The sequence below is a fragment of the Pelophylax lessonae genome, assembly GCF_965119305.1.
Source record: "Pelophylax lessonae genome assembly, chromosome: 2".
In the NCBI taxonomy this organism is placed as follows: Eukaryota; Metazoa; Chordata; class Amphibia; order Anura; family Ranidae; genus Pelophylax; species Pelophylax lessonae.
The window spans coordinates 653,771,317-653,798,914 of NC_138769.1; the positions used below are offsets into that span (position 1 = coordinate 653,771,317).

The 27,598-nt window shown below is 45.5% G+C and overlaps 1 protein-coding gene across 2 annotated transcripts in view; it reads right to left on the bottom strand.

Moving 5' to 3' along the window:
• The window catches only part of WDFY2 (WD repeat and FYVE domain containing 2), a 193,088-nt gene that overhangs the window by 75,532 nt on the left and 89,958 nt on the right, over positions 1-27,598 (bottom strand). For both annotated transcript variants that reach the window (XM_082244711.1, XM_082244712.1), the window contains exons 6-7: positions 17,917-18,029; positions 13,651-13,777 (exon numbers count right to left, since the gene is read on the bottom strand). In XM_082244711.1, coding sequence (XP_082100837.1) covers positions 13,651-13,777; positions 17,917-18,029 — 240 coding nt within the window. The remainder of the gene's footprint in view (positions 1-13,650; positions 13,778-17,916; positions 18,030-27,598) is intronic.

The window sequence follows — 27,598 nt, forward strand, 5'->3', positions numbered from 1 at the left end:
CATAGTCTCCAAAACTCATTTCAAGCCGAGTGGGGGTAATGCCTACCTCCATGCAACTAGCAATCACCATCCCAGATGGATAAGAAATATCCCCTTCGGGCAGTTCTGTAGATTACACAGGACCTGTACCAAAAGGACTGACTACGAAGAACAAGGTACAATCCTTAAAGAGAGATTTGTCGAGAAGGGCTATAAAGCAGAACATATTGAGGAGGCATATGTTAAATATTGGTTAATGTATGGGAGTGACCTCTTGGCCGAACACCCATCTCCGATAGATAGCCTCCAGCATACCAGCAACTCCAAGAAAAAGCCCCCCAAGGTTACTAGCACAGGGTCAGTCAGGTTCAGTACTGTCTACAGTAACAAAGCCTTTGACATCCAACGCGTGATACAGCGCAATTGGAAAATTCTTAAACAAGATCCAGTCTTGGGAAGTGTATTGCCACAAAGACCAGAAATAGTGTTTAGGAAGCCAAAAGACTTGAGGAGCCAAATCGCACCCAGTAGGGTTCGTAAACCTAAAATCTCTCGAGGGGTAACCCGTGGTTCTCAGCCTTTGACCAGAAGGGAAACTTTAGGTGTGGGGTCAAAAATTGTGGGGCCTGCTCCTTCATGTGGCATCGGAAGAAAGAAGTAGCTGGGACAGACGGGCGAAGCCACGTGATCAAACAATTCATTAATTGTGGCACAAGCTACCTTATATATGCCCTAATCTGCCCATGTGGTCTACTATACATCGGACGTACCATACGACCCCTGAGAGTAAGATTCGGGGAGCACAAGTGTAGCATACTCAACAAAAAGACCAAGGAGGGACCGAGAGATCGTAACAACTACTCGGTACCCCGCCACTTTTGCCAGTTCCATGATGGAGACCCTACAGGGCTAAGGGTGTTTGGGATCGAAGCCATCAGTAAGGACCAGGATGATGGGGTGAGATTCCAGAAACTCTGCAAGAGAGAAACATACTGGATCTTCTCTCTGGGGACTTTAGCACCAGGGGGCATTAACGAGGATCTAGAGATCCATGGGGTTCTGTAAGGACAATGGGTACACTGAGTCTGATGGCTCTATTGATCCCCATACACATTTCCACATGTTCAGGTCGGATGCCGGGCCCGTTGGATAGCCTGTGCCGTGGGCACCCTACATTCGGTCTGTTCCTTCTCTGCTTTTTGATATCGGTTCTAAGGATAAAAAAACATGATCTAGCTTCAATTTTCTAAATTGAATCGGGATCATGTTCTAGTTCGGGTCTCCGGAGCGGCATCCATGGATGTTGTTCTGGAGTCTCGGAAATATATTGTAGGACATGGTCCCATCCAGTTTGCAAACAGCCGTATAGTCGCAGGTTTAGCGGGAACCTGTGACTATCAGTGAATGATGATATCGGTTCACCCAGACTTGAGGACGGGTCTTTTCCCCTGGAGAGACGTAAAAGTCAATCCTCGGGTCAACCCTCAAAAGGAAGGTATATATGTACACCTACACATTCCCCTCAGCTATCAATTACTCTTTATATTGATTTTAATTGTCGGTTTTATATCGTGACCATATTGAGCATTTATCTAGATATATAGTGCAGCATATTCTTATACACGTGTTCATATTAACGGTTTTTGGACTCAGATTAACGTAGAGAAGGGCTCTGTCTATCCTATGTGCATATTGTGCATATGTGGTGCTGCGTGCATGTGTGTGTGCATATGGGCATGTGATCACATGGCCGGTGTGGATCCTTGTACGTATGTATCATGCGCGCCACCACATGTATGCACTAGGACCACAATAGTACTAATAGTAAGAGGAAGCAAGTAAAATATACATATATCCATATACAATCCTCTCGAGTCCATTAGAGACGTATTGTGGTTTTAAATGGTTCCATATTTAGGGTGGAGGTCCTAGAATAAGGGACAGTGCTACAATTGAGGCTAAAATATAGGATTACTGGAATCGTTCATATGTAATCTATTAGGATATGGTGCTGTGCAGTAGGGGCGGTGCTGGTGCTCGTTGGACCAATGGAGGGCCAGGGAGGGTCACCATGGAGACGAACTACCTCGCTGTACGTAGCATCTCCATTCATGGGAAGTGACGTCAGCGGAAGTGATGTTAGCGGAAGTGACGACAGCTGGAACGCATCGCGGTAACCCGGAAGCCATGTAACGGCGTGCGTTCCACGGAGCCGGTGATCGGCATGTAATGACCGATCGGCTCCATATTCCGCATGAGTCCTCCCCCTATTAGCATTCTACGGAGCCGGGAGCCGGTGTATAATGATCGATCGGCTCCCCACCCCCGTTTTGACTCCCCCTGTTTGGTGCAGATCTTCTCCACGCCCCCCCTCCCTCTCCTGTATGATGAAAGAATTTGGGGATTGTATGAAGAGGAGTGGGTGAGACTATGGCCCAGACCACAGCAGACCAGCAAAGGTAAAAAAGGAAAGTTATGGGGAATATTACCAATAGTGATCACATTAGCTGCCCTCCATTGTCGGTTCAGGGAGCCCCTACAGTGTCTCTATATGCACTCAGCAAGCAACTCCATCAGTCTGTGATATCTGCTCATGGTAGTTTTTATGTATATGGTTTTTTATGTATAGGGTTTTTACTTTTATTATATTACATTTTAATCCTATTTTCATGCACATGATTTTAACTATATGTATACATATACATTTTTAGCATATATGTTTAGCATTGTTTTGTATCAGCATGATTGATTTATGTCACTATATACCACTAATAAGTGAGGTCATGAGAGGAAGAGCTGTAGTACTCTAGCCACTCCCCCGGGGGAAGAGACACTCCCACTTAGGGGTAGGGACTGGATCAGTACATCACTACATAAACCAAGGAGAAAGCCATGACACAGTGGCTCTGAGGAAGAGGCTGGGCCTCGAAACGCGTCAGCCGTCAACTCATCAGTTATGAACGATTGTATGGACTACACCCGGACGTTTGAGCAATTGAGCTTGATATGATTTATTTTATCTACGTCTGTGAGTAGCCATTTTTTAATGTTACTTTAATAAAGCCTTCTATTGAGGATAATGCGCTAGGTCGGTGCGCCCCTTTTTTGTTTCTTTGCTTTCAGGGTGCTAAGTCCTCCCGGGGAAAAAGGTTTGTTCTATATCTCTCCATTGTTTCATATGTGTGGGTGTAAACCAGTGCCTGAGTTGATTAAGAATAACTGCATAGTAAATCTTGTATATCAGGAAATCCCAATCCCCCAGCTCGTTTGTGGCGTATAAGGGTTGTGTGGTTACACCTAGGTTTTTTGTTCGCCCATACATATGTTCTTAGGATTTGCTTGATGTTATCAAAGAAGGATACCGGGAGACCAGAGCAATTTTTAAATTTCTGCTATGGACCTGTTGATTTGGCAATAATTTTGTCATTACTAAAGATAACAAGTGGAATTCAAGCCGAGAGAGGGACTAATACTTGGAGCAAATCAGACATGCTGCATGCACTGTGACTTTCTAGTACATATACTTTTTCCAGGTCCACTTCATTTGGCACTTGTGGAGGAGTGAGAGAAGGTTTATATTCATTCCATCAGTTTACTTCCAATTCCGGTTTTTGAAAGTCCATGGAGGTTGATGATCGGTATCTATTTAGCTGACCCCTACCACCTATGCCTGACTGACCTTTCATTAGTTTGAAGGTCCACCATTTCTGGTAAGAGTACCTTGGCATCTAACAGCACGGTGGTGGATACTATTCTACAGCGGGAGCGGCTTCCTATCATCACTTCCCTTTGCCTATCTCTGACTCTCACCAAGACTGTGTTTAGTTTGTTTATGCACACAAGTTATGTTCATTCATATAACTGTATAGGACATTGGTTTCTTTTTTCCTATGTTTGATGTGCATTTTACCTATATGCATTAGGTTTATCATCATCATTCAGGCGCTGCACTTTTTATTTATATTTTGCATTCTGGATCTGGGTTCCTGTTGTGCTGGCTGCCGTTTTATCCTTTTATATTTGTTATTTGTTGAGCATTCATATGCTCATTTTTGGTCATTAATTCTGTCCACTTTTTTCTTATTGAGGGATTAGCGCAACTTTTTGTCTTCCAATTTCCTGAGAGTGAGTCGCCCCCTCCTCATCCATCCTCTCCAGGGTTCCCGACAGTTTGTGGGAATGGAATCTCATGTCCCTAGTCTGGTCTTTAGGAGGATTCTTAGCAGGCTTAGGCAGTTTACTTATCTCTGCTCTTGTCCCCGCCATGCGGCGTTCGTTGTGGAAAGACCGCCACCGCGCCATTTTGGCTGTCCGGCTGTGGGGTGTCTGTTTTGTTCTTGTGAGTGCCCATAGTATTGTATCAGGTCGGCTCCAGAGGCTGCCACGAGTGAGCTGGGACTCAGATGAGCCTAAATACCGGTGAGTGCCGAGCTGGAAGCAGGAACGATGTTGGATATACTCAGGGAGCTCTGTGAGCAGCGTTTTTCCACATGCCGTTCCTGACCACGCCCCCAGATTTATTTATTTTTTTAAAGAGAAATGCAAGGAGAGGTAAAGATTAACTCAGTTAAAAATAACAAACATGTTATACTTACCTGTTCTATGCAGTGGTTTTGCACAGAGCAGCCCGGATCCTCTTCTTAGGTCCTTTTCGGTGCTCTCTGTCCCTCCCTTTTGTTGAGTGCCCCCACAACAAGCAGCTTTCTATTGGGGGCACCTGAGCCGAGCCACAGCAACCTGTGTCTATTCAGACACAGAGCCATTGTCCAGCCCTGCCCCCTCTCTCTTCTCATTGGCTCACTGACTTTTGATGATAGCAGCGGGAGCCAATGGCAATATTGTGAAAAAGTTCAATATTGTAGATTCATGGTATCACACTCTAATCAGCTAATTAACTCAAACATCTGTAAAGGTTTCCTGAGCCTTTAAATGGTCTTTCAGTCTGGTTCAGTAGGTTACACAATCATGAGGAAGACTGCTGACTTGACAGTTGTCCAGGAGACAGTCATTGACATCTTCTACAAGGAGGGTAAGTCACAAAAGGTCATTGCTAAAGAAGCTGGCTGTTCACACAGTGCTGTATCCAAGCATATTAATGTAGAGTTGAGTGGAAGGAAAAAGTGTGGAAGAAAAAGGTGCACAAGCGACAGGGATAACCGCAGCCTTGGCAGGATAGTAAAGCAAAGGCCATTCAAGAATTTGGGGGAGATTTACAAAGAGTGGACTATGGCTGATTTCAGTGCATCAAGAGCCACCACATACAGACATATCCAGGACATGGGCTACAACTGTCGCATTCATTGTGTCAAGCCACTCCTGAACCAGAGACAATGTCAGAAGCGTCTTACCTTGGCTAAGGAGAAAAAGGACTGGACTGTTGCTCAGTGGTCCAAAGTCCTCTTTTTGGATGAAAGTACATTTTGCATTTAATTTGGAAATCAAGGTCCCAGAGTCTGAAGGAAGTGTGGAAAGGTAAAGAATCCAAGTTGCATGAGGTCCAGTGTGAAGTTTCCACAGTCAGTGATGGTTTGGGAAGCCATGTCATCTGCTGGTGTCGGTCCACTGTGTTTTATCCAAAGTCCAAAGTCAGTGCAGCCCTCCACCAGGAAATAATCTACAGCACTTCATGCTTCCCTCTGCTGACTAGCTTTATGGAGGTGCATACCAGGTGCATCTCAAAAAATTAGATCATCATCAAAAAGTTAATTTCAGTAATTAAATTCCAAACGTGAAACTATTTTATATATATTTGTTACACACAGTGATATAGTTCAAGCATTTCTTTCTTTTCATTTTGATGATTATGGCTTACAGCTAGTGAAAACCCCAAATTCAGTATCTTAGAAAATTAGAATATTACATAAGACCAATAATAAAAAAAAAAAAAAAAGCATTTTTAACCAGTTACTACCCGCCCGCCGTCAAATGACGGCGGAGCAGTGTAGCTATTATCCTGGGACGCCGTCATTTGACAGTGCCCCAGAACAGCCTCTCTCGTGCGCCCCCGGGGGCGAGCAGGGCGGCGATCGTGACCGTGTCCTAGCAACCCGATCTTGGTAAAGAGTCAGTGACATGACTCTTTACCCATGTGATCGGCTGTGTCCAATGACAGCCGGTCACATGTAAATGAGGAAGTGCCGTTATTTGGCTCTCCTCGTCTCACAGTGTCAGTGTGGGAGGAGAGGAGAGTGGATCAGCGGCTCCTCCTCATAGAGGACACAGAGAAATGTAATCAGGGCACTGATCACCAGTGCCCTGATTACACAAGAGTGAAATAAAGTGCCATAACTGCCCACCATCAGTGCCCACCATCAGTGCCCATAGTGCTGCCAGTCAGTGCCCATCAGTGCCTGCTCATCTAGGCACTGATGGGCACTGACTGGCAGCACTATGGGCACTGATGGTGCTGCCCATCAGTGCCGCCTATCAGTGCTCATCAGTGCGGCATATTAGTACCTCCTCATCAGTGCCACCTCATCAGTGCCCATAAGTGCCACCTCATCAGTGCCAATCAGTGCAGCCTATCAGTGCCCATCAGTGCCGCCTCATCAGCGCACATCAGTGAAGGAGAAAAACGGAATTTTTGTAAAATCTTACCTGTAAAATTCCTTTCTCTGAGTCCTCCGACAGTCGCCGCCTCTTCATATTCGTCACATATGGGTATTAGACTTTGCTCCGAAGGAGTAGCTAGGCAACAGAATATGTTAACAATAAAGCTTTAACATATCCCACCCTCAAGGGGTGGTCCCCTCAGTCAATACCCTCCTACTTCCTGCAACCATATCTCAGTTTTAGTGGAATAGCAGTAGAGTATACATTCAAACCCCAAAAGAGGGGCGGGGGCGGCGACTGTCGGAGGACTCAGAGAAAGGAATTTTACAGGTAAGATTTTACAAAAATTCCGTTTTCTCTTACGTCCTCCGACAGTCGCCGCCTCTTCATATTCGTCACATATGGGGACGTCCCAAAGCAGTGCAAACATGAGGGGTGGGAAACGCATCCGCGCCGAAAGGCAACGCAGTCTCCACATCAAAGAAAGGAACCTTACCAAAGGAAGGAAACCAGCTGGGCAACAGCAAAAATAAGTGCTCAACAGGAGCAACAACCCAGGAAAAGACAAAAAAACCAGGGGATACATAAAACTATCCCAACAGCCAGGAGTCCCCAACAAGGGACCCTATGGAACAGCCGCACTAAGAACCTTGCGGCCAAAGGAAGCATCCGCCGATGCCTGAACATCTACTTTGTAGAATTTTGTGAAAGTGTGTACGGTCGACCAAGTCGCCGCCTTACACACCTGGGCTACAGAAGCCCCATGACGGCAGGCCCAAGACGTACTCAGTGATCTAGTAGAGTGCGCCTTCACAGGCACAGGGGGAACCTTCCCCTGCAAGGCATAGGCCTGTTCAATGGTCTGCCTGATCCATTTAGCAATGGTAGAGGCGGAAGCCGCCATGCCCTTCCGAGGACCCTCTGGAAGAACAAACAAGGAGTCAGTCTTACGAAAAGACTCAGTCGATTTAAGGTAAACCCTTATCGCCCGAACAACATCCAGAGAGTGCAATCGCACCTCCTTCGGATGTTTAGGCTTTGTGCACAATGAAGGCAAAACAATATCCTCGTTAAGATGGAATTCCGAAACTCGTTTCGGTAGAAAAGAAGGATTAGGTCGCAAGACCACCTTATCCAAATGAACAACCAGGTACGGAGACTTGCAGGACAAAGCCGCCAGTTCCGACACTCTGCGAGCCGAAGTGATCGCCACCAAAAAGGCGACCTTTTTGGACAACATAGACAACGAGATCTCCCTGATCTGTTCAAAAGGAGCACGTTGTAACACAGATAGAACGAGATTCAAGTCCCAAGGGGGCAAGGGATCCCTCCTAGGAGGAACCAGATGCCGCACACCCTGAATAAAAGTGCCAACCAAGGAGTTGGAAGCCACGGGACGTTGAAACAGAACGGCCAGCGCCGACACCTGACCCTTAAGCGTAGCCAGCGCCAAACGCTGATCGACACCCGTCTGAAGGAAAGACAGCACACGGGAAACCGAGTACGTGCGGGGTGAAAACCCCCTGGACTCACACCAGGCAAAATAGGCCTTCCAAGTACGGTAATAAACCTTCCCCGAGGAAGACTTCCTCGCGTTGATCAAAGTATGAACGACCTCTGGAGAGAGACCCTTCTCCTTCAGGACCTCGGTCTCAACAGCCAGGCCGTCAAAGCCAGCGACTGTAAAGCAGGATGGTAAATCGGTCCTTGAGACAGTAGATCGTCTCGAAGAGGCAGACGCCAAGGAGCGTCGACCGCCAGATTCACGAGGTCTGCGTACCAGGACCGGCGAGGCCAGTCCGGTGCCACAAGAATCACCGTGCTGCGTTCCGAGTGCAACCTGCGAAGGAACCTGGACAGCAACTGAATCGGTGGAAACGCGTACATCAGCCTGTACTGATGCCACGGGGCCACTAACGCGTCCGACGCGTCTGCCCGAGGGTCGCGCGTCCTTGCCACGAACCTCTTCACCTTGTAGTTGAGGCGAGACGCGAACAGGTCCACATCTGGAAGACCCCACTTCGCGCACAACATCTGGAAGACAGCCGGGTGGAGAGACCATTCCCCCTGATCCAGGGTCTGGCGACTCAGATAGTCCGCCTGCCAGTTCTCCACTCCCGGAATGTGAACCGCCGTTATCGCCGGGACATGAGTCTCGGCCCAAGACAGAATGTCGGCCACTTCTCGAGCCGCTCGGGCACTCCTGGTGCCCCCTTGGTGGTTGATGTAGGCCACCGCCGTGGCATTGTCCGTCTGCACCCGAACCGGGCAGCCCTGCAGCCGGTCCGTCCAGCGATGAAGACAGAGCCTTATCGCACGCAATTCCAGAATGTTGATCGGAAGGGAAGACTCCCCCTCCGACCAGGTCCCCTGGGCGGACAGAACGCCCAGAACACCACCCCAGCCCGACAGGCTGGCATCCGTGGTGATTATCGTCCACGAGATCGGACGAAACGACTTGCCCCCGGACACCAACGGGGACTGGAGCCACCACAGAAGGTTTTCCCTGGTGCGATGACTCAACGAGATCTGAAGATCCAGAGATTGAGGTCGCCCGTCCCACCTGGACAGGATCTCCGCTTGGAGACCCCGCGTGTGAAACTGCGCGAAAGGAATCGCCTCGAAGGCCGAGACCATCAATCCCAGACATCGCATACCCGTCCGCAGAGACGAGTGTGGAACGTCCCTGAGGGACCTGACTTCCTCCTGAAGAGTCCTGAGTTTGTCTTCCGGCAGGAAGACCTTCGCCTGCACCGAGTCCAGTATCATTCCCAGATAGGGGAGACGAACCGACGGACTCAGTGTCGACTTTGGAACATTTATCGTCCAACCGAACTCCTGCAGAGTTTGCATTGTGACAGACAGGTCCTTCTCCAGACCCTGTCTGGTCGCAGACCGAACCAGAATGTCGTCCAGATACCCCAGGACAGAAATGCCCTGGGCTCTCAATAATGCCAGAACCGGTGCAAGCACCTTGGTGAAGACCCGCGGAGCCGAGGCGAGCCCAAAGGGCAACGCCACAAACTGGTAGTGATCCTCCGCAATGGCAAATCGAAGGTACCTCTGATGACCCTCGAATATGGGGATGTGAAGGTACGCATCCTTCAAATCGATGGAGGCCATGAATTCCCCCGGAACCAGGGCAGCCACCACCGAGCGCAGGGATTCCATGCGGAACTTGCGAACCCGCACAGAGCGGTTCAGAGCTTTCAAGTCCAGAATCGGACGAACCTTGCCCTCCTTCCTGGGCACGGTGAACAGATTGGAATAAAACCCCCGAAATCTGTCCCGATGAGGCACCGGAACCACCACTCCCTGAGCCCTCAGGTCCCGCACCGCCAGGTGCAGATCCCGCAGGCGCTCTGGAGACAGTTGAAGATTTGAGGGAAAAAATCTGCTCTCCGGCCGAGAGAGAAACTCGATCTTGTAACCAGATCGAACGATTTCCAGAACCCATCTGTCCCTCACACGGGCCAACCAGGGCTGAAGAAAACCGAGCAAGCGTCCCCCCACCCCAAAACTGGGTGAGGGCGCCCCTTCAGGCCGAACTGTTATGGGCCGCAGGTCCGGATTGACCGGACTTCTGTTTCCCAGACCAGGGCTTCTTCTGAGAGCCTTGGCCCTTGAACGGTTTGCCCTTGTAGTGCGGCCGAAAGGCACGAAAGGACCCCTGAGGGGGCCGAAAATGAGCATGCTTCTTCCCAGAAGCCCCCTTAGCCTTGGGGAAATGGGGCAAGAGAGTGCTCTTACCCCCGGTAATCCCCTTAATCAACACATCCAGGGACTCCCCAAAAAGGCGAGACCCATCATAAGGCAGATTGGCTAAGGTTTTACGTGAAGATTGGTCCACCGACCAACATTTCAACCAAACCAGGCGGCGAGACAACACCGCCACGCTGTGCACACGCGCAGCCAACGGAATCAGGTCCAGGTCCGCATCACACAGATACATGACACCCTGGTGGATCTGATCCACCATATCCAGGGTCGCCGCCGAGGCCGAATCGGCCACTAGGACGCGCCTAAGCATCTGCGTCCAACTTGCGATCGCCTGGGCCGCCATGAGAGAAGCAAACAGAGCCTTAAGCATAGAACCCGTAACAGAATAAGTATGACGGGCAAGAGACTCCAGTCTCCTATCCGTGGCATCACGGAAAACAGGGGATCCCTCTGCAGGGATCGCAGTGGCTTTGTTCAAAACCGCAATAGCATGATCCACTGGCGGAGGCACACACCACCGTTCATCAGTGGCAGGCGAGAAAGGATAACGCAGCTTAAATTTACTTGGTACCGCAAAAGGCTTGCGCAAATCGCGCCATTGGTCCTTAACAGCGCGTTGAAAATCAGCATTGCAGGGAAAAACCTGCGGCGTCCTGCGTTTTCTCTGCGTCCCATAAGCCGCCAAGGCAGCTGGGGGACACACCTCGTCCTGCAAACGTAGCGTCTGCTTAATGGAAGCAATCAACTCATCCATGATTGCAAGCTCTTCAGGCGAGCCAGGGGGAGAATTATCAACCCCCTCAACTTCAGCCTCTACCTCAGACCCCACTAGATCAAGAGAGGAGCGGGACCCCGATAGGGGAGTCCCCGCCAGAACAGCCCCATCACCTTCACCCTCAGAATCAGAGGACAGAGCAACTCTGGGCCGTTTAGTAGATTGAGCAGCCACCAGCATTTGCACCTGTGCAGCAAGGCCAGCCACAATAGTGGCTAAGTCCCCCCCTGGGGGGGAAACAGCGGTCCCCTGGCTTTCCACCAATACTGTGGGAAACTTGCCCTCCTGAGAATCCATTGCCCCTGTATGCCAGACAACCAAGGGTTAACTGCCCCCTTACAGCAAGCGCGGCAAGCGCAGCCCACCGCACCACACTCAGGCACAATGAGACCCCCACAGGGAATATACAGACTGAATACAGGCAATGGAACACAGGAATAGAAGGATAAAACCTGAGGAGACTCCGCTGCTGCTGCTGCCTCGATCGGTGCTTCCAGGAGAGAGGAAGTGATGCTGCCAGGGCGCTCTATGTAAGCCTATGGAGGCTACAAGAAAATGGCCGCCGTGCATGAAAACCATGCGGCCGGAGCGGGCGCCGGTAAAATGGCGTCGTTTGGCGCCGAAATCGCCGCTCCACAGTGCATAAAATCACACACAATATTATCCCATTATATGGATACATGTTAGATCGCCGCAGCGATCGCTGTATATGCCCCAACATGCCATTAAAAACATGCCCCACAGCACACAGCTCCTCACACTGCCCAGCCTGACATACTCAGTGTCATACAGCTCCCCCCCCCCCCCTTGCAGCCCACAGCATGCAGCCGAGAGATAGGGAGACAAGCAGTGTGATTAAAGGCAGGTTACACAGTCCCAGACTGAGACCCCCCCCCAGACAGACAGGTCCCCACATAGATACACTTACCTCACATGGCGTGGGGAACCCGCACAGGCGAACAAGCCGCTGCACATGAGGCAGGGAGAGTCGCAATTCAAGACGCACACAATGGCGGTTCAGAAACCGCACAGCGTCCGGTGAGGTAGCCACCTCACCAATCATCCCTGCACCGAACAGGGATGGGTCGTTCACTGTGCCAGGAGCGTTACCTGGCTGAACGCTCGATGGCAGACTGGGAAGCCACTGACCCACGACCTGCGACCAGGGGGATCAGCCCGAGACCCAGTCCGCATGATCCTCTTCGTCCGAAGAACTAACTAATGCTGACAAAAATAACAGCTAAGTAAAGGTAGAGAGAAAACTCAAACAAAATATCAAAAAGAAGAAAGAGTCTGGGACAAAAAGTCCCAGCACAGAGAGAGCCAGCCACTCCTGACAAGCTAGACATTAAAACTGAGATATGGTTGCAGGAAGTAGGAGGGTATTGACTGAGGGGACCACCCCTTGAGGGTGGGATATGTTAAAGCTTTATTGTTAACATATTCTGTTGCCTAGCTACTCCTTCGGAGCAAAGTCTAATACCCATATGTGACGAATATGAAGAGGCGGCGACTGTCGGAGGACGTAAGAGAAAATGTATTTATTTTCAAAATTTACTCACAGAAAATAAGAAAAACTTTTTTTTTTTTCAAAATTTTCTGTCTTTTTTCTTTTTTTTTTGTAAGAAATAAAAAACCCAGAGGTGATTAAATACCACCAAAAGAAAGCTCAATTTGTGTGAAAAAAAATTTCATATGGGTACAGTGTAGCATGACCGCGCAATTGTCATTCAAAGTGTGAGAGCGCTGAAAGCTGAAAGTTGGCCTGGGCAGGAAGGGGGTGAAAGTGCACTGTAGGCAAGTGGTTAATACAGAAATGTTGGCTTACTGAAAAGTGTGTCCATGTACAGTATAGTATGCACTCAATACTTGGTCGGAGCTCCTTCATGCAAAAGGAGCTCCGACCAAGTATTGAGTGCATACTATACTAAACGTGGATATACTTTTCAGTAAGCCAACATTTCTGTATTAAAATCTTTTTTTTTTTTATTGATCTTATGTAATATTCTAATTTTCTGAGATACTGAATTTTGAGTTTTCACTAGCTGTAAGCCATAAACATCAAAATAAAAATAAATAAATGCTTGAAATATATCGCTGTGTGTAACGAATCTATATAAACAATAAGAGTTTCACTTTTTGAATTGAATAACTGAATTAAATTAACTTTTTGATGATATTCCAATTTTGAGAGAGATCTGTACACACACACAGACACACAATTAGCCCTACACCTGCTATATACATTCACACATACATAACCAGCTAGAGGTGTCAAGGTCAGAACTTCTTAACTGCATATTCCAGGTCAATGTCTCAAAAAGGGGAAGCAACTGGATCCATATGAGGCCTCGTTCATATGGACGTACCTAAGCATATGCCCATTCGAGGGACGCATGCACACTGTCTGCATTTAAGGATCCACACTTGCGCAGCTGTCAAATTGGCTTAAGTATTCCCTGTGAATGAGGCAAAATAGTCAGACAATAAATTATAAAGTATAAAGAAAAATGGAGACCCACCATCCCCCCAGACAGTGAGGTTACTGGAGACAGAATCATTGGTAACTATGTACAATTAGCGACATCTGAGGCCTGACCTAATGCTCCCTCATCAGTACTTACTTGTGCCCTTGTAATTCCAGAGCTGTTCCTTTTCGTCCCCCAATGTCCCACATGATGATGGAATGATCTGAACTGCCTGAGAACAGAAGTCTTTGTACCGGATCCCAGCACAAGGTGGTCACCCCAGCTGTAAAGAAAGAAAGTGCACAAATGTGCAACATTAATTAAAAAAAAATTCTACAGTACTATTATGAACAAGCATATAAAATCACCAGTCATCTGACTTACCCCCTGGTTCCCTTATATGAGTAATGGCAAACCCTGGCACCCCAGATGTTTTGAAACTACAATTCCCATGATGCTCATGCACTCTGCAGTATAGTGAAGCATCATGGGAAAGGTAGTTCCAAAACATCTGGGGTGCCAAGATTCGCCATCACTGCTCTATACGTTAGATCTTTACAGCTTCAAGAACTTACAACAGCTTCAAGAACCTACAATAACTGGAACCAATCTACCCAACCTTCCATTTCTCCCAACAGCTACAATTGTAACTAGTTCTTGACACTTGTCCCAACTGTCTGTCCAGATGTCAAGCTACAGAGGTGAAAAATGAAACACTATAGAAAAGATTATTATTAATAGAATCATTTATTTTCAAAGTCTCATATCTTTAAAGTGGTTAAGTCACTTGCAGGGCTTTGTAAAATCCTGTTTGTCTCCTAAGCATGTGTACCTCGGTTTCAGTTTTTTATTTAAAAAAATGCTGTATATACCTGATTTCAGTGTGCTGCTGGGCGATCACATGACTGACTGGCTCTCTCCTCTCCCCGTCTGACAGCTGCAGGGGCAGGCCTGAGATTCACCTGCTAACGTCACTCAGGAGGAGAGGGGGGAGAGAGAGAGAGCCAGCTGGTCACATGATCGCCGATCAGCACACTAAAATCAGGTATATACAGCATTTTTTTTTTTATAAAGCAGAGAGAGGCACACAGGCTTAGGAAAAAAAAAACAGGACAATATTACTAATCAACAGTTATTTGAGCAGCAGGAGGGGCTGGCGGGCCATGGCATGGAGCTGACAGGCAGGGGGGGGGGGGTTAACAGAGGAGACAGGAGAGCAGAGAGCAGGCCTGCAGATGACGGAGGCATGTACACAGACTACAGTGTCAGGGCTCAGCAGCCATGATACACTGTGGTCAGTGTATAGGGGGAGGATAGAAACTGGACCGATCAGCCAGGTATTTTAGGTGATAGAAGGGGCCAAATTACACAGCACAAGCACTGTACTGTATAACATGCTTTAAAGAAACAGGATCAATATATATATATTTTTAGGGTGACAAACACTTTAACTTCTTACTGGAAAACAATTATTTGCGATCGTTCTAAGCCTATACATATCAATGGCAAGCAACTGCAGCAAGTCAATGCATATTCAAAGAACACATACAGAACATGTCTTTTAGGTTCAACCAGACTAGTCCTTTAATTCTCTACTGTAATACCCAGATCTCCACTTTTTGTTTTAAAGACAAAAGATTTAAAGCGTCAGTTCACCCAAAAGGAATATTTTAAGTGGTCTCAGGTGGTCCCTGGCTTTTTACATGTTTTAAAAGCTCCAACAAGGATATCTCCCTGATGCAAATTTCCTGACTTTAGAATAGAAAATGAATAAGTCCTACAGGGACAGTGGGGACTCAATGGCTACAACAAGGTCAGATATAGGAACTCAAGAACGCATATCTCAAACAGAGTTCTTTAGAAATAAAAGAAACTATTATGTGGTTTACCTCTTTAGCATCTACAAAACTGAAATATCAGGTTTGGGTGGATAGACCCTTTAATGATTATTAGTCAGTGAAGAGGAAGCCTTCCCAAAAGTTTTTTTGCTCTGGATACAGCACGTAAGGGGGTTAGAACCTCTTGCTGAATTTCTACTGCTGTGTATGACCCACTGCTAGGGAGATCTCTACTTCCTGCTACGCCTCTAGAACTGGGTATATACTATAAGAATTTTGTTCAATTTTTTTCATTCTAGGAACGTGGTTAGATTTTCTAATAGTTAGTGGGGTCAAACTGTCGTTCATTTTTTACTGCAATGACAAAAAAATTTTTAATGAATTTTTAACAGTAAATGTGTTTTCTTGTTTGGTAAAGTCCTTCATTCGAAAACTTAATGTTAAAAGCAAATTAAATTCATCAAGTGATAAAATGTAAAAAAAAAAAAAATCTTCTAGTGTATGACCCGCTCGGATGCTTTCTTCCGCCAAACAGTGCCTCCTGCCCTCCAAACCATTCCAGCAGACCGATGGCGAATACCAGCCCTTTTTACCCCAAGCATCATACACAGGCAAACTTATTGAGGTAAACTCCAAAGGAATGACTGTTGAGTGAACAGAAATACAGGATTTTACTCACTTTAAAAGTAGGTTTGTCACCACATGAACAACAAACCAAATATTTACCCACAACATCACACAATGGCTTAGATAACGAGGTAGAGCCGACACAGGGCTAATCCCATCAGAGATACCTCCAAGAGTTAGCCAACAGACCGAAAAAATAGGTGACTCAACTTATATAATAATGGGAATGCACACAATGGGAGAGACCTACTTAACAATAAGCATATAACAAACCCCAACCCACCTCAGGCTATCCGGCAACAGTGTATGAGATAAACTCCAACAACATTCCAACAGCCTGAAAAGGTGGAATTAATTTATCTTCATTGATTTATTAATTATTGATAACGTTGATAAATATTTCTGTCCCAAGTGAAAAAGCCTCTCCAAAACAGTCTGCAGGAGGGCCATCATATTCCGTCTGACCATTAAACAGTACAAGATAATTATTACACCTTTCCATCCACTCCAGAAGGGAAGATTTTTTTTTGTACTATATAATCCAAGCCTTACTCTCGGCATACAAAAGGTTGTTATCCATTATAGAATGATCTACTCTCTCCATGGGCCATAATCAGTGGGTACGTGGTTTGCCCCTGGTCCTTTTCAAAAGCCCCTGTCCTGGTTGGGTCTGTCACACAGCTTAACACAACAAATGAAGAAGCCTCCAAAAGAGGGACACAGACAGCTGTTAAAGAATTTTTATTAGCAAAGTGGCAAAGGGTAGAAACATCTATCAGCTTTTTAGTGCTTCAAGGCGGCTAGTTTAGTGTTCAGAAATGAACTCATCTGTATTTGAAGGGGGGAAGAGTTAAAACACTGAGACAGTCAAGCTCTATAATACTGCAAAATATTAAAGTGTTACTAAACCCAGGACTTCGAATTCCCTGAATTTGCATCCTCCCCAGACTGTCCTATGAGGCTGTAGGACTTCTGACCCGCTGTCTGGACAGTGCTGGTCCTGTGCTTATTACAGGTAATCTCCCCAAACTCACACCAAACTGAGCATGTGCAGAGTACCCCCAAGACTATGTTCTATCAGCAGATGGATTGGGGACTGTAAAAGAAGAAGGATCAGAGAAGACAGGATCAAATAGCCTTTTAACACAATGTGCGGGATTAACCCCTTAGATCCCACAGCGGGTATAACAAGCATGCTTTACTGATTGATTTAATCAATGTTCCCAATACAAACTGTTGAGGTCCGAGAGCCACACATCATAAAGCAAAGGGCTGCATACGGCTCTCAGGCAACAGAGCTATACAGTGTAGCCAAGATGTATGAAACACCAGACTTGATGACATTTCTAATATTTGGCATGAATAATAGTTCACAGAGGCATATTTGAAGTGTTTATTTAGCTGCTTGAATGGCACTCTCCTTTATATTATCCTGGGTAATACACAACACAAAAGAGCAACATGTAGATGTGATTATTACCGTCTAAAGAATAGACAATGTTAGGCTGTTCCATCATAGCACAGTCATGGAAAAAGCTCAGCTAAAAGATCAGAGAATTAATAGAAGTCTAGGCGAGTAAATTGCTGTAATTAGAGGTTAGTGTTAAATCCTAGATGCTTAGCACAGCCTTGGGAAGGCGTGGATGAATGTCATTTGAAAGGACTTTTTCTCAGTACCATTTACAGAGGGCCCTGCAGTTCAGCTGGCTGCTGAGATTAATATGATGTGTACAGCATTGCCAAAAGAGATATACAAGTTGTCCTTTCAAAAGCACAGCACAGAAAAATCAAAAAGAATGTCTCAATAAAAAAGGATATAATTCTATTCTAATTAGTAGTGGTGACATTTTTAAAGGTGCTGTTGGAGGCATGAAGGGGCGGCGCAGGCCCCGATAAACTTTACTACGTAGGAGATAAAACAATGTCTTATGTAATCATTCCACTGAAGCCCACTCACCTGTATGTCCCTTAAATGTGGTAATGAGGCTGCAGTTGTCTTGTTCAAGTTTTAGAATTGTAACCTGTCCAGAATGGTCCCCGACAAACGCGTGTCTCGTCTCCACATCGAATCTGTCAAGCTGATGTTAAGGGACAAACAAAAGCAGGGTCCTTTATCTCGTAACCACTTCAGGCCCAGAAGGTTTTACCCCCTTAATGACCAGGCCATTTTTTTTTTGCGATACGGCACTGCATTATTTTAACTGACAATTGCGCAGTCGTGTGACACTGTACCCAAATAAAATTCATATCTTTTTTTTCCCCCACAAATAGAGCTTTCTTTTGGTGGCATTTGATCCCCTGTGCGTTTTTTTTTGCGTTATAAACAAAAAAAAGAGCGACAATTTTGAAAGAATATATATATATATATATATATATATATATATATATATATATATATATATATATATATATATATATATATATATATATATATATTTAAAAAAATCTATCTATCTATCTATCTATCTATCTATCTATTTTTTTTTACTTTCTGCTATAAAATCTATCCAAAAAAAAAAATGCAAAAAAATCTAATTTCTTCATCAATTTAGGCCAATACGTATTCGGCTACATATTTTTGGTTAAAAAATACCAATAAGCCTATATTGATAAGTTTGCGCAAAAGTTGCCGCGTCTACAGACTGTGGGATAGTTTTTTTTTTTTTTTACTAGTAATGGTGGTGATAATTTGTAGCGGGACTGCTACATTGCGGCAGACAAATCAGACACCTGACACTTTTTTGGGGACCAGTGACTATTCTAGTGATCAGTGCTAAAAATATGCACTGTTACTGTACGAATGACACTGGCAGGGAAAGAGTTAACATCAGGGGCGATCAAAGGGTTAAATGTGTCCCTAGGGGGTGCTTGCTAACTGTGTGGGGGTTGCTCTGACTGGAGGAAGACAGAGATTAGTGTTCCTGTTTAGGAGGAACACAAGATCTTTATCTTCCCCCCTCTCAGAATGGTGATCTGCCTTGTTTACATAGGCAGACCACTGTTCTGCCTCTCTCAGAAACAACCGTAGGGGTTGGGGGACATCGGGTCTGCTGGACCCGCTAAATGGCTCCTCCCCTGACCAATTAGTGCTCAATTGCACCTCCAGCGGCGCTCTCCCCCTAATGGATATTGCGCGAACTGACGTAGAGGTAAGTGATTTTGCGCAATAGAGCCAACTTAGCTCTATGTACATGTACGTTAGGCGGTCAGCAGTTGGTTAATTGTAATCACACTCAGTATTCATATTCGCCAAAACCAAATTCTGCAGCTCTAAACAAAGTTACATAATGTCCTTACTATAGATGTAGGCCATTTATGTACCTACCAAAGCCTGACCGAAAAACTCTCAGAGATGGCATCATCACATCTTGCCTTGTTGATAAGACACTCCAAGTCAATTGAAACCCCCTCACATGCAATTTCTCTTCCCTGTCCAATAGCTTTAAGCTCAGCGATGCTGCAACAGGGGAGAGAGGACCACACGTGCAGGGGTTTGAAGCCCCCTCCTGTGATAGTGGGGGTGAGCAATAATGGCTGGGACTGTCTTAGCAACAAGGTAAGACAGGATGATGCCATCTCTAGGAGTTTTTCAGCCGTGCTTCGGGAGGTATGTTAAAGGCCTACACCTATAGCAAGGGCATTATCCAACGAGTCAGAACTGCATAGTTTGTTTTTATCTACATCTGACCCTTTAAGTTTTCATAGAATATGGTTTTCACATTTTTTTCATCCTTTCCTGCATCTCAGCACTGGAGATTTCCTCTAGCCTTTTTTCGGCCACATATCATTGCTCAGGACCAGCTTCACGATGGTGACAATAATGGACTATTCCTAAACAATGCATGTCAGCACAGTTGCTTTAAGTCATCATGAGGGACGCATGTGTCAAGATGACAACGCAGAACAATTGCGAAAAGTTGTCCCCTTTTAACAGAATGTGGCTAAACAAGGACCTTTTTGGCAGCATCTCAGGTATGCTTTTAATAAACCTGCAAGTTTAAAAAGAGAAAACAACCTAAAATTACATTAACACATTAACATTTATGTGATTGGCTTTACAAAAACTTTAGAGAGACCCTGTGGGGAAATCAGAAGTAGCTAAAAAGCTCTCCCTGCAAAAGGAGAATGTCAATTTTCATGCTTATTTTGGCAGAGATTTTCCTCTGTATTCTGAGAAACCAACAATTCATGAGTGCTGATCCCCTGCAGCATTCAGTAGTACCTCCTGCAGACCTCTACAACACCACAGGACATGGAGGACGGTGGAAAGAACCATTGGGTGCAGCAGGGGGGCCAAGAAACTGACACTTCAGACCAGCAAGTGTTGGTTTCTCAGGAGACTTCAGAGGATGATATGTCTATCGGTACAACATTTGGTGGCACAGGCAGCAGGAGACGTGAGGACTGTCTCCTATTTTGCAGGGAGAGCTCATTTTAGACTGACCCTTTAACAGTTTTGTTCAGTTAAAGAGAAAGCAGGTGCTGTGCCCACGTGTAACGTCACAGCATGTAAACCTGACTGTCTATTGATGTTTATGTCCTAATAATGCATTAAGAACCCATTTCACCAGAGCTAGGACTGACGGAGGGGTTTACAGGACATAAGCAGTTTCAAATTAGATTAAACCTTTGAAAACATAACTGCATTCACAATTAAAAAAATCACTGCACACTTTTTCTTCATGTAACCAATGTCTAGTATATTCGTCACCACTATTATTGCTCTTCTGCTGCTTCTAGTAACTTGTTATTAATGCAGATATGCAAGAAAGGTTTACCTTTGGCAGTCACATAAAAAACCACCTGATGATAAAAGCACTTTAAAAAAAAAAAGTCAAGATAATTGTACAGACTTTTGTATGCCAATTCCATTTGCCACAAGCAGCAGGAAGGGTTAAATAATTTCAGCTTGCAGTAATACTAGTCTCATCTAAAGGTTTTAGAAGCTTCTTCTAGAAGGTTTCACCAGATCTCCATATGAATTTCATTTCCACATTAAACATGTGCTGGGCGTTGCATCAAACAATCCACCAAAGCAAGTGCATTCCACCCATCCACACTGCACACTATTACATTGGAACAGATTGCTGGATTATATAAGCACATTAACCACTTAAGCCCCGGAAGATTTTACCCCCTTCCTGACCAGGGCCTATTTTGCGATTCGGCACTGCGTGACTTTAACGGACAATTGCGCGGTCGTGCAACGCTGTACCTAAACGAATTTGACGTCCTTTTTTTCCCACAAACAGAGCTTTCTTTTGGTGGTATTTGATCACCTGTGCGATTTTTTGATCATGCGCTATAAACAAAAAAAGAGTGACAATTTTACAAAAATAATATTTTTTACATTTTTTTATATGAAATTCCCCAAAAAAAAATGGGCAATTTGTTTTCTGCTACATATGTTTGGTAAAAAAAAAAATCACAATACGCGTATTTTGATTGGTTTAGGCAAAAGTTATTGCGTTTACTAAGGGAAATATTTTTGTCATTTTTTTTTTTTTAACGAGTAATGGCGGCGATCTGCGATTTTTTTTGCGGGACTGCGGCAGACAGATCGGACCCCTGACTGACATTTTTGGGGTTACCAGTGACATTACTACAGTAATCAGTGCTATAGATATAGGAAGGGGTTAACTTTATTGGGGAAGGAGGGGTTAAGTGTGTCCCTAAGGGCGTGTTTCTAACTGTGATTGGATGTGGCTTTACATGTAACAGCACAGATCAACGGTCCTACATAGCAGGACCGTATGATCTGTGCTGTTACACAGGGAAGAATGACAGACAGCTTTGTTTACACTAGCCGCCTGCCTTTCTCCCTTCACAGCGGACGATCGCGAGAGACCGGCGGACATCGGGTCCGCCGGTCACACGCACGGAGGTGTCCGTGAACGAGGCGGGGCGGGAGCGCGCGGGAGCCCCCTCTTGGCTTACAGGCTAGTGAAGTACCCATACGTCACTTTGCCTGGCTGGGGCTGACCGCCGCAGTATATGTGCTTGTGGTGGTCGGCAACCGGTTAATACTTTAATTCTGAGATTCACAGGTCTGATATGGTATCCAAATCAGGCCTTACATTATGCAATCTTCTTTCCTACAACCATGGGTTAAAGGAAAGAAAATTGCCCAATTCACAATCAGTGTTAAAGGTGGAATCCCTCCCGCAGCGCTATTGTGTACTGTTTTGCCGTCAGGAAGCCTTTCCCATGGCAGAATACAATTATCTCTGCTGGCGGCTATAGCTGCCGGCAGTGATTAGGCGAAAAAAAAGAAAAACCTGACAGTCTATAGCTGTACTTTAGTTGATCGATGGAGCAACTTCACTACAACCAGCATGCCCATAGATGGATTGAAATTCGGCCGGTTCCTGTTGAACTGGCCAAATTTCGATTAACCACGTAGGGACCGGAAGGTTTTACTCCATTAATGTTCAGGCCAATTTTTGTGATACTGCACTGCGTTACTCTTAAGCCCCGTACACACGTACCGATCGTCGGACGACAGATCGGCCGTCTTTTGTCCCCGGGCTGTCGTGTCCGCTGAAAAGTGCAAAAGACTGCACAAGAATTTTGTCCGCTGACTACAGCAGTGATGTCATGTAATGGTTAACTTTCCCTGTGTTTTTCCTTTTCTGAGCATGCCCAGTCTTGGAAATCAGCGGTCTGTCGGCCGAATTCTGTACTGACTGGCGAACAATCGGCCGCTCTGGTGTCGGCATACAAAAATTTTAATGCTTGCATGACAGATTCTTTTCGGCCGAATGTGCGCTGTCGGCTGTTGGAGGCATCATACTAACAAGCCTACAATCGGCAGATCGGTCGTCGGCCGAAGGTTTTCGGCCAACAAACTGGGGCCTTAAATGACAATTGAACGGTGGTGCAACGATGTACCCAAATAAGATTGATGACCTTTTATTCCCACAAATAGAGCTTTCTTTTGGTCACCTCTGCAGTTTTTTTTGTTTGCGCTATAAACAAAAAAAAAAAAAGCGACAATTCTGGACAAAAAAAAAAAAAAAAAAAACAAATATTCGTTACTGTTATAAAACATTCCCAATAAAAAAAAAAATAAAAAAAAAAAAAAAAAGTAAAAAATGTTTTTTCCCTCAATTTAGGCCAATATGTATTCTTCTACATTTGTGTTAAAAAAAAAATCCCAATAAGTATATATTGATTGGTTTGCACAAAAGTTATTGCTTCTATAAACAAGGGGATGGATACAGACCTGAAGACACTGGCAGAAAAGGGGTTAACACCAGGGGTTAAGTGTGTCCCTAGGAGGTGCCAGTGATAGGTTTTTGGGACACTAGCGAGGTATTCCCCCCTTATTATTACACTTATATTCCTGATTTGTGCCTGCTGCACTATGCACTTGTGTGAGAAAGTCTCCTGTTCTCTTTGTATTGCTTGATTTGTGTGAAATCCCTGGTGATTCTGCCATTCACTCTGCTTTCCAATTAAAAACTGACCACACTAAGCAGGAGCGCACACTGTGATCAATTCTCTAGCTACGCTGAGAGAACTCAGTGTGCTTCCCTCCAATGATCAGACTTGTCCTGACACACACCCCCTCCCTACTGCACAGCCATTTACTGAGAAGCTCAGTGTAATGCGGTTTCTACTCCCCCAGCTCTTATGCAGCTAAGAGCAGAGGAAATGTGATCACTTACAAAAAAAATTGTAAAAAAGTAGTTTAAAATTTTATATCTAAACAAAAATGATTTGCCTTTCATCTCTATTTTACAACTTAATGGGTTGTTTTATATGGTGATCATTTACAATCACTTTAACCACTTAAGCCACAGGCCTATTTTGGACACTTTTTGTTTACAAGTTAAAATCAGTATTTTTTCCTAGAAAACGACTTAGAACCCCCAAACATTATATATATATATTTTTACAAAGACTGTGGAGAATAAAATGGCGGTCATTGCAATATTTTTTTATAATAAGTTAGCCCATTTTCTTATATATTGTGAAAGATGATGTCACGCCGAGTAAATAGATACCCAACATGTTACGGTTTAAAATTACGCATGCCCATGGGATGGCGACAAACTACGGTCAATAGAAATCTCACTAGGCGACGCTTTAAAAAAATTTAACGGTTACCAGTTGAGAGTTAGAGTGTAGCTCTTTTTTTTATTTATTGCTCACGCTCTGGCGTTCGCGGCGATACCTCACATGTGTGGTTTGAACAGCGATTTAATTCGCGGCTCGACTTCCATATGCGTTTTCTTTCGTCCGTGAGCTAACGGCGACAGGGGCGGCTAAAATTTATTTATTTATTTTTCCTATTTAATTTATTTTTTTAACTTCATCACAGGTTTTTAAAAAAATAAAATAAAAAATATGATCACTTATTGCCATCACAAGCAATGTAAACATCCCTTGTGACAGCAATATGCAGTGACAGGTACTCTTTATGGAGGGATCGAGGGTCTAAAAGACCCTAGACCCCCTCCACTACACTTCCATGTATTCAAAATGCAGCAAACGGCATTTTTGATTACACTCGTTTTTTGAATTTGCCGCCTTTAGCAGCAGAGTAACCCGGACATGACGTCATGAACGCCGCCTCCGGGTTACGTCATCGGAGACCCGATCGAAGCTGCTCGGTCCTTACCACCGGAAAGCCGACCGCTGGCTCTAAACCACGGTACCGGGGTGATGCCTCTAGCTAGAGGCATCACCCCGGTACAACACCGCAAAGTCAGCCGACGTACCCCTACGTCACTTTGCGGTAAGTAGTTAAGACAGTGGTCTCCAAAATGCTGCCCAGGGGCCTGATGTGGCCCTTTGCTTGCCTTTATCTGGCCCTTGGGGCACTATTTCACCAACTGACACCAGTAATGGGCACCATTCCCCTACTGACACTATTAATGGTGCACTATTCTTTCCATGGATGCCAAGAAAGGGGCACTATTTCGCCCATTAAAACCAATGATGGGGCACATATGTTGGTGCATTTTCTATTCTTGCTTGCCACAGTCTGGCCCTCCTAAAGTCTGAAGGACAGTAAACTGGCCCTTTACTTAGAACGTTTGGAGACCCCCAGTTTAAGAGAACAGGATTATATGGCCTCTCCATATTTTCAGAAGAAAATCCCTTTCACCAATCACCAATAAACACTGGAGAAGGAAGTTTCTTTGTTGCTCTGGCTGGTAGCTATACTTAGCACCTGACTGCACACCCTTCAGACAAAGAATTTAGGCTCTAGTGGGTAAAGCCGAATTGTACAATCATGTATTGCATGCACATTTTACATTCTTTTGGTGTAGAGCGGCCACAATACCCAAAATGAATTTTTACTGAAACCTGAATGCAGTCAGTGTAGTAGCTAAAGCAAGGGCAAGGATGATAGCCCTAAACTTTAAGATACAAGTCATCAACGGCAGCGTTTATACTTCTGTCTAGACAGGTTCCCTTTAAACAACGTCAACAAGGGGTCACTAAATGGTTAAAAATGGCAGCAGAGATCACAGAGCTGGTCCACTCCAGTATAAATGCAATTTAGAAAATCAAGACATATAAAAATGGATTTTTGTAAAATCTTACCGTAAAATCCTTTTCTCTTAGCTCATTGACAGACGTAGTCCTCGGTGATACAGCACCTTCGGGTTATGTTGCCTCCACAGGAGTAGGACTAGACAGGAAATGAAAAATGCTCTGGCCACACCCCAGGGGCAGTCCTCGAGGGTATATCCTCTCTCTCTCCGCCACAGCAAATCAGTTATGTCACAAAAGCAGTGCTTCGAGAATTTAACCCAACCCAACTCAAAAACAGAGGGGCGGGTACTACGTCTGTCAATGAGCTAAGAGAAAAGGATTTTACGGTAAGATTTTACAAAAATCAATTTTTCTCTATCGCTCATTGACAGACGTAGTCCTCGGTGATACAGCACCTTCGGGAAGTCCCAGAGCAGTATCACAAATGAGGGGTGGGAAAATTGAAATCAAATCCAAATCTAGAAGGCCAAACCGGTGCCAACTAGAAGTTTACAATGCTCACCCTTAATGATGAGACTCAACAAAAAAATTTTCAAACAGAAAAAAACCCTCGAGGTAGACCACCGGTCTCCTCAAATTGCGGCCTGCAAAACCTTGCGGCCAAATGAGGCATCCGCCGATGCCATCACATCAATTTTATAAAATTTTGTAAAGGTATGTACCGACGACCAGGTGGCCGCTTAACATACCTGGACCACTGACGCCTGATGGCGAAAGGCCCAGGAAGTACTGAGCGCTCGAGTGAAGTGCGCCCTAACAGGGAACGGAGGATTCCGACCCTTAATAGAATAAGCCTGTACCACCGTCTGACTGATCCATGTAGATATGGTCGTGGCAGACACAGGCAACCCCCTTCAAGGGCTATCCGTGATCACAAAAAGTGAGTCCGTCTTACGAAAACCACTTTAGGAAGGAAGGATGGATTTGGAAGAAGAACCACCTTATCCCTATGAACCCTATGATCTGGGGAACGACAGGATAATGCGGCCAGTTCTGACACCCTGCGTACAGAAGTAATGGCCACCAAGAAGGCCACCTTCTGGGAATGTAAGCAAGGGAATCTCCCTAATATCTTCAAAGAGAAGTTTCTGAAGAACCGACCACACTAAATTAAGATACCAGGCGGTAAGGGTGCGCACACTGGCGGAGCCAGATGTCGCACCCCCTGGATGAAATTCCGCACCAAGGAATGATTAGCCAAAGGTTTCTTGAAAGAAGATTGCCAACGCCGAAAACCTGACCCTTGATCGTGCTCAAGGATAGTTTCTGCTCAACCCCTTGTTGCAGACAGACCAAAATTCGGGTCACCGAATAGGTCTGTGGGGGAAATCCAATAGATTCACACCATGCAATATAAGACTTCCATGTGCTGGAAGTCGCTTTCCTTGCTTTAACTGGAGGTAGGAATAACTGAAGCTGACACTCCCTTGTCCTTCAGTACCTGGGTCTCAATGGCCAGGCCATTATGCCAGCGACTGTAAAGCAAGATGGAAGATCGGTCCCTGAGACCGCAAATCCTCCCTGAGAGGAAGTCTCCAAGGAGCGTCCGCGACTAGCCTCGCCAAGTCGGCGTACCAGGCTCGACGAGGTCAATCCGAAATTTCCAGAATAACTGGAATTCCCTCCACCTCTATCCTGCGAAGAAGTTCCCGCAGCAACTTGAGAGGATGGAAGGCATGCCGTAGCTGATACTGCCCCCACGGGGCGATCAGCGTTTCTGCTGCGTCCGCTAGAGGATCGTGGCGCGAGCTACAAACCTCCGCACCTTCCTGTTAGGCCAAGGTGCCAACAGATCCACATCCGGGATGTCCCAATGAAGGGACAGCTAGGGAAAAACCTCTGGATGAAGAGGCCATATGCGATTGGATCTGAAATCGGGCTGCTCTAGAGCTGCTCGATCCAGTAAATCAGACAAAATCTGATCGCTCTCAGTTCCGATACCCTTATTGGTAATCTGGATACTATCGGAAGAAATTACTTCCCCTGGTTGAGCATCGGAGACTTCCTGGTCCGCTCGCTCAACCGGATCCGATTGTCCAGGGAATCGGAATTCTGATTCCATTAAAAAAGAATCTCCTTCAGGAGAATTCGGGTATGAGACTGGGTATACGGTACTGCCTCTAAGAAGG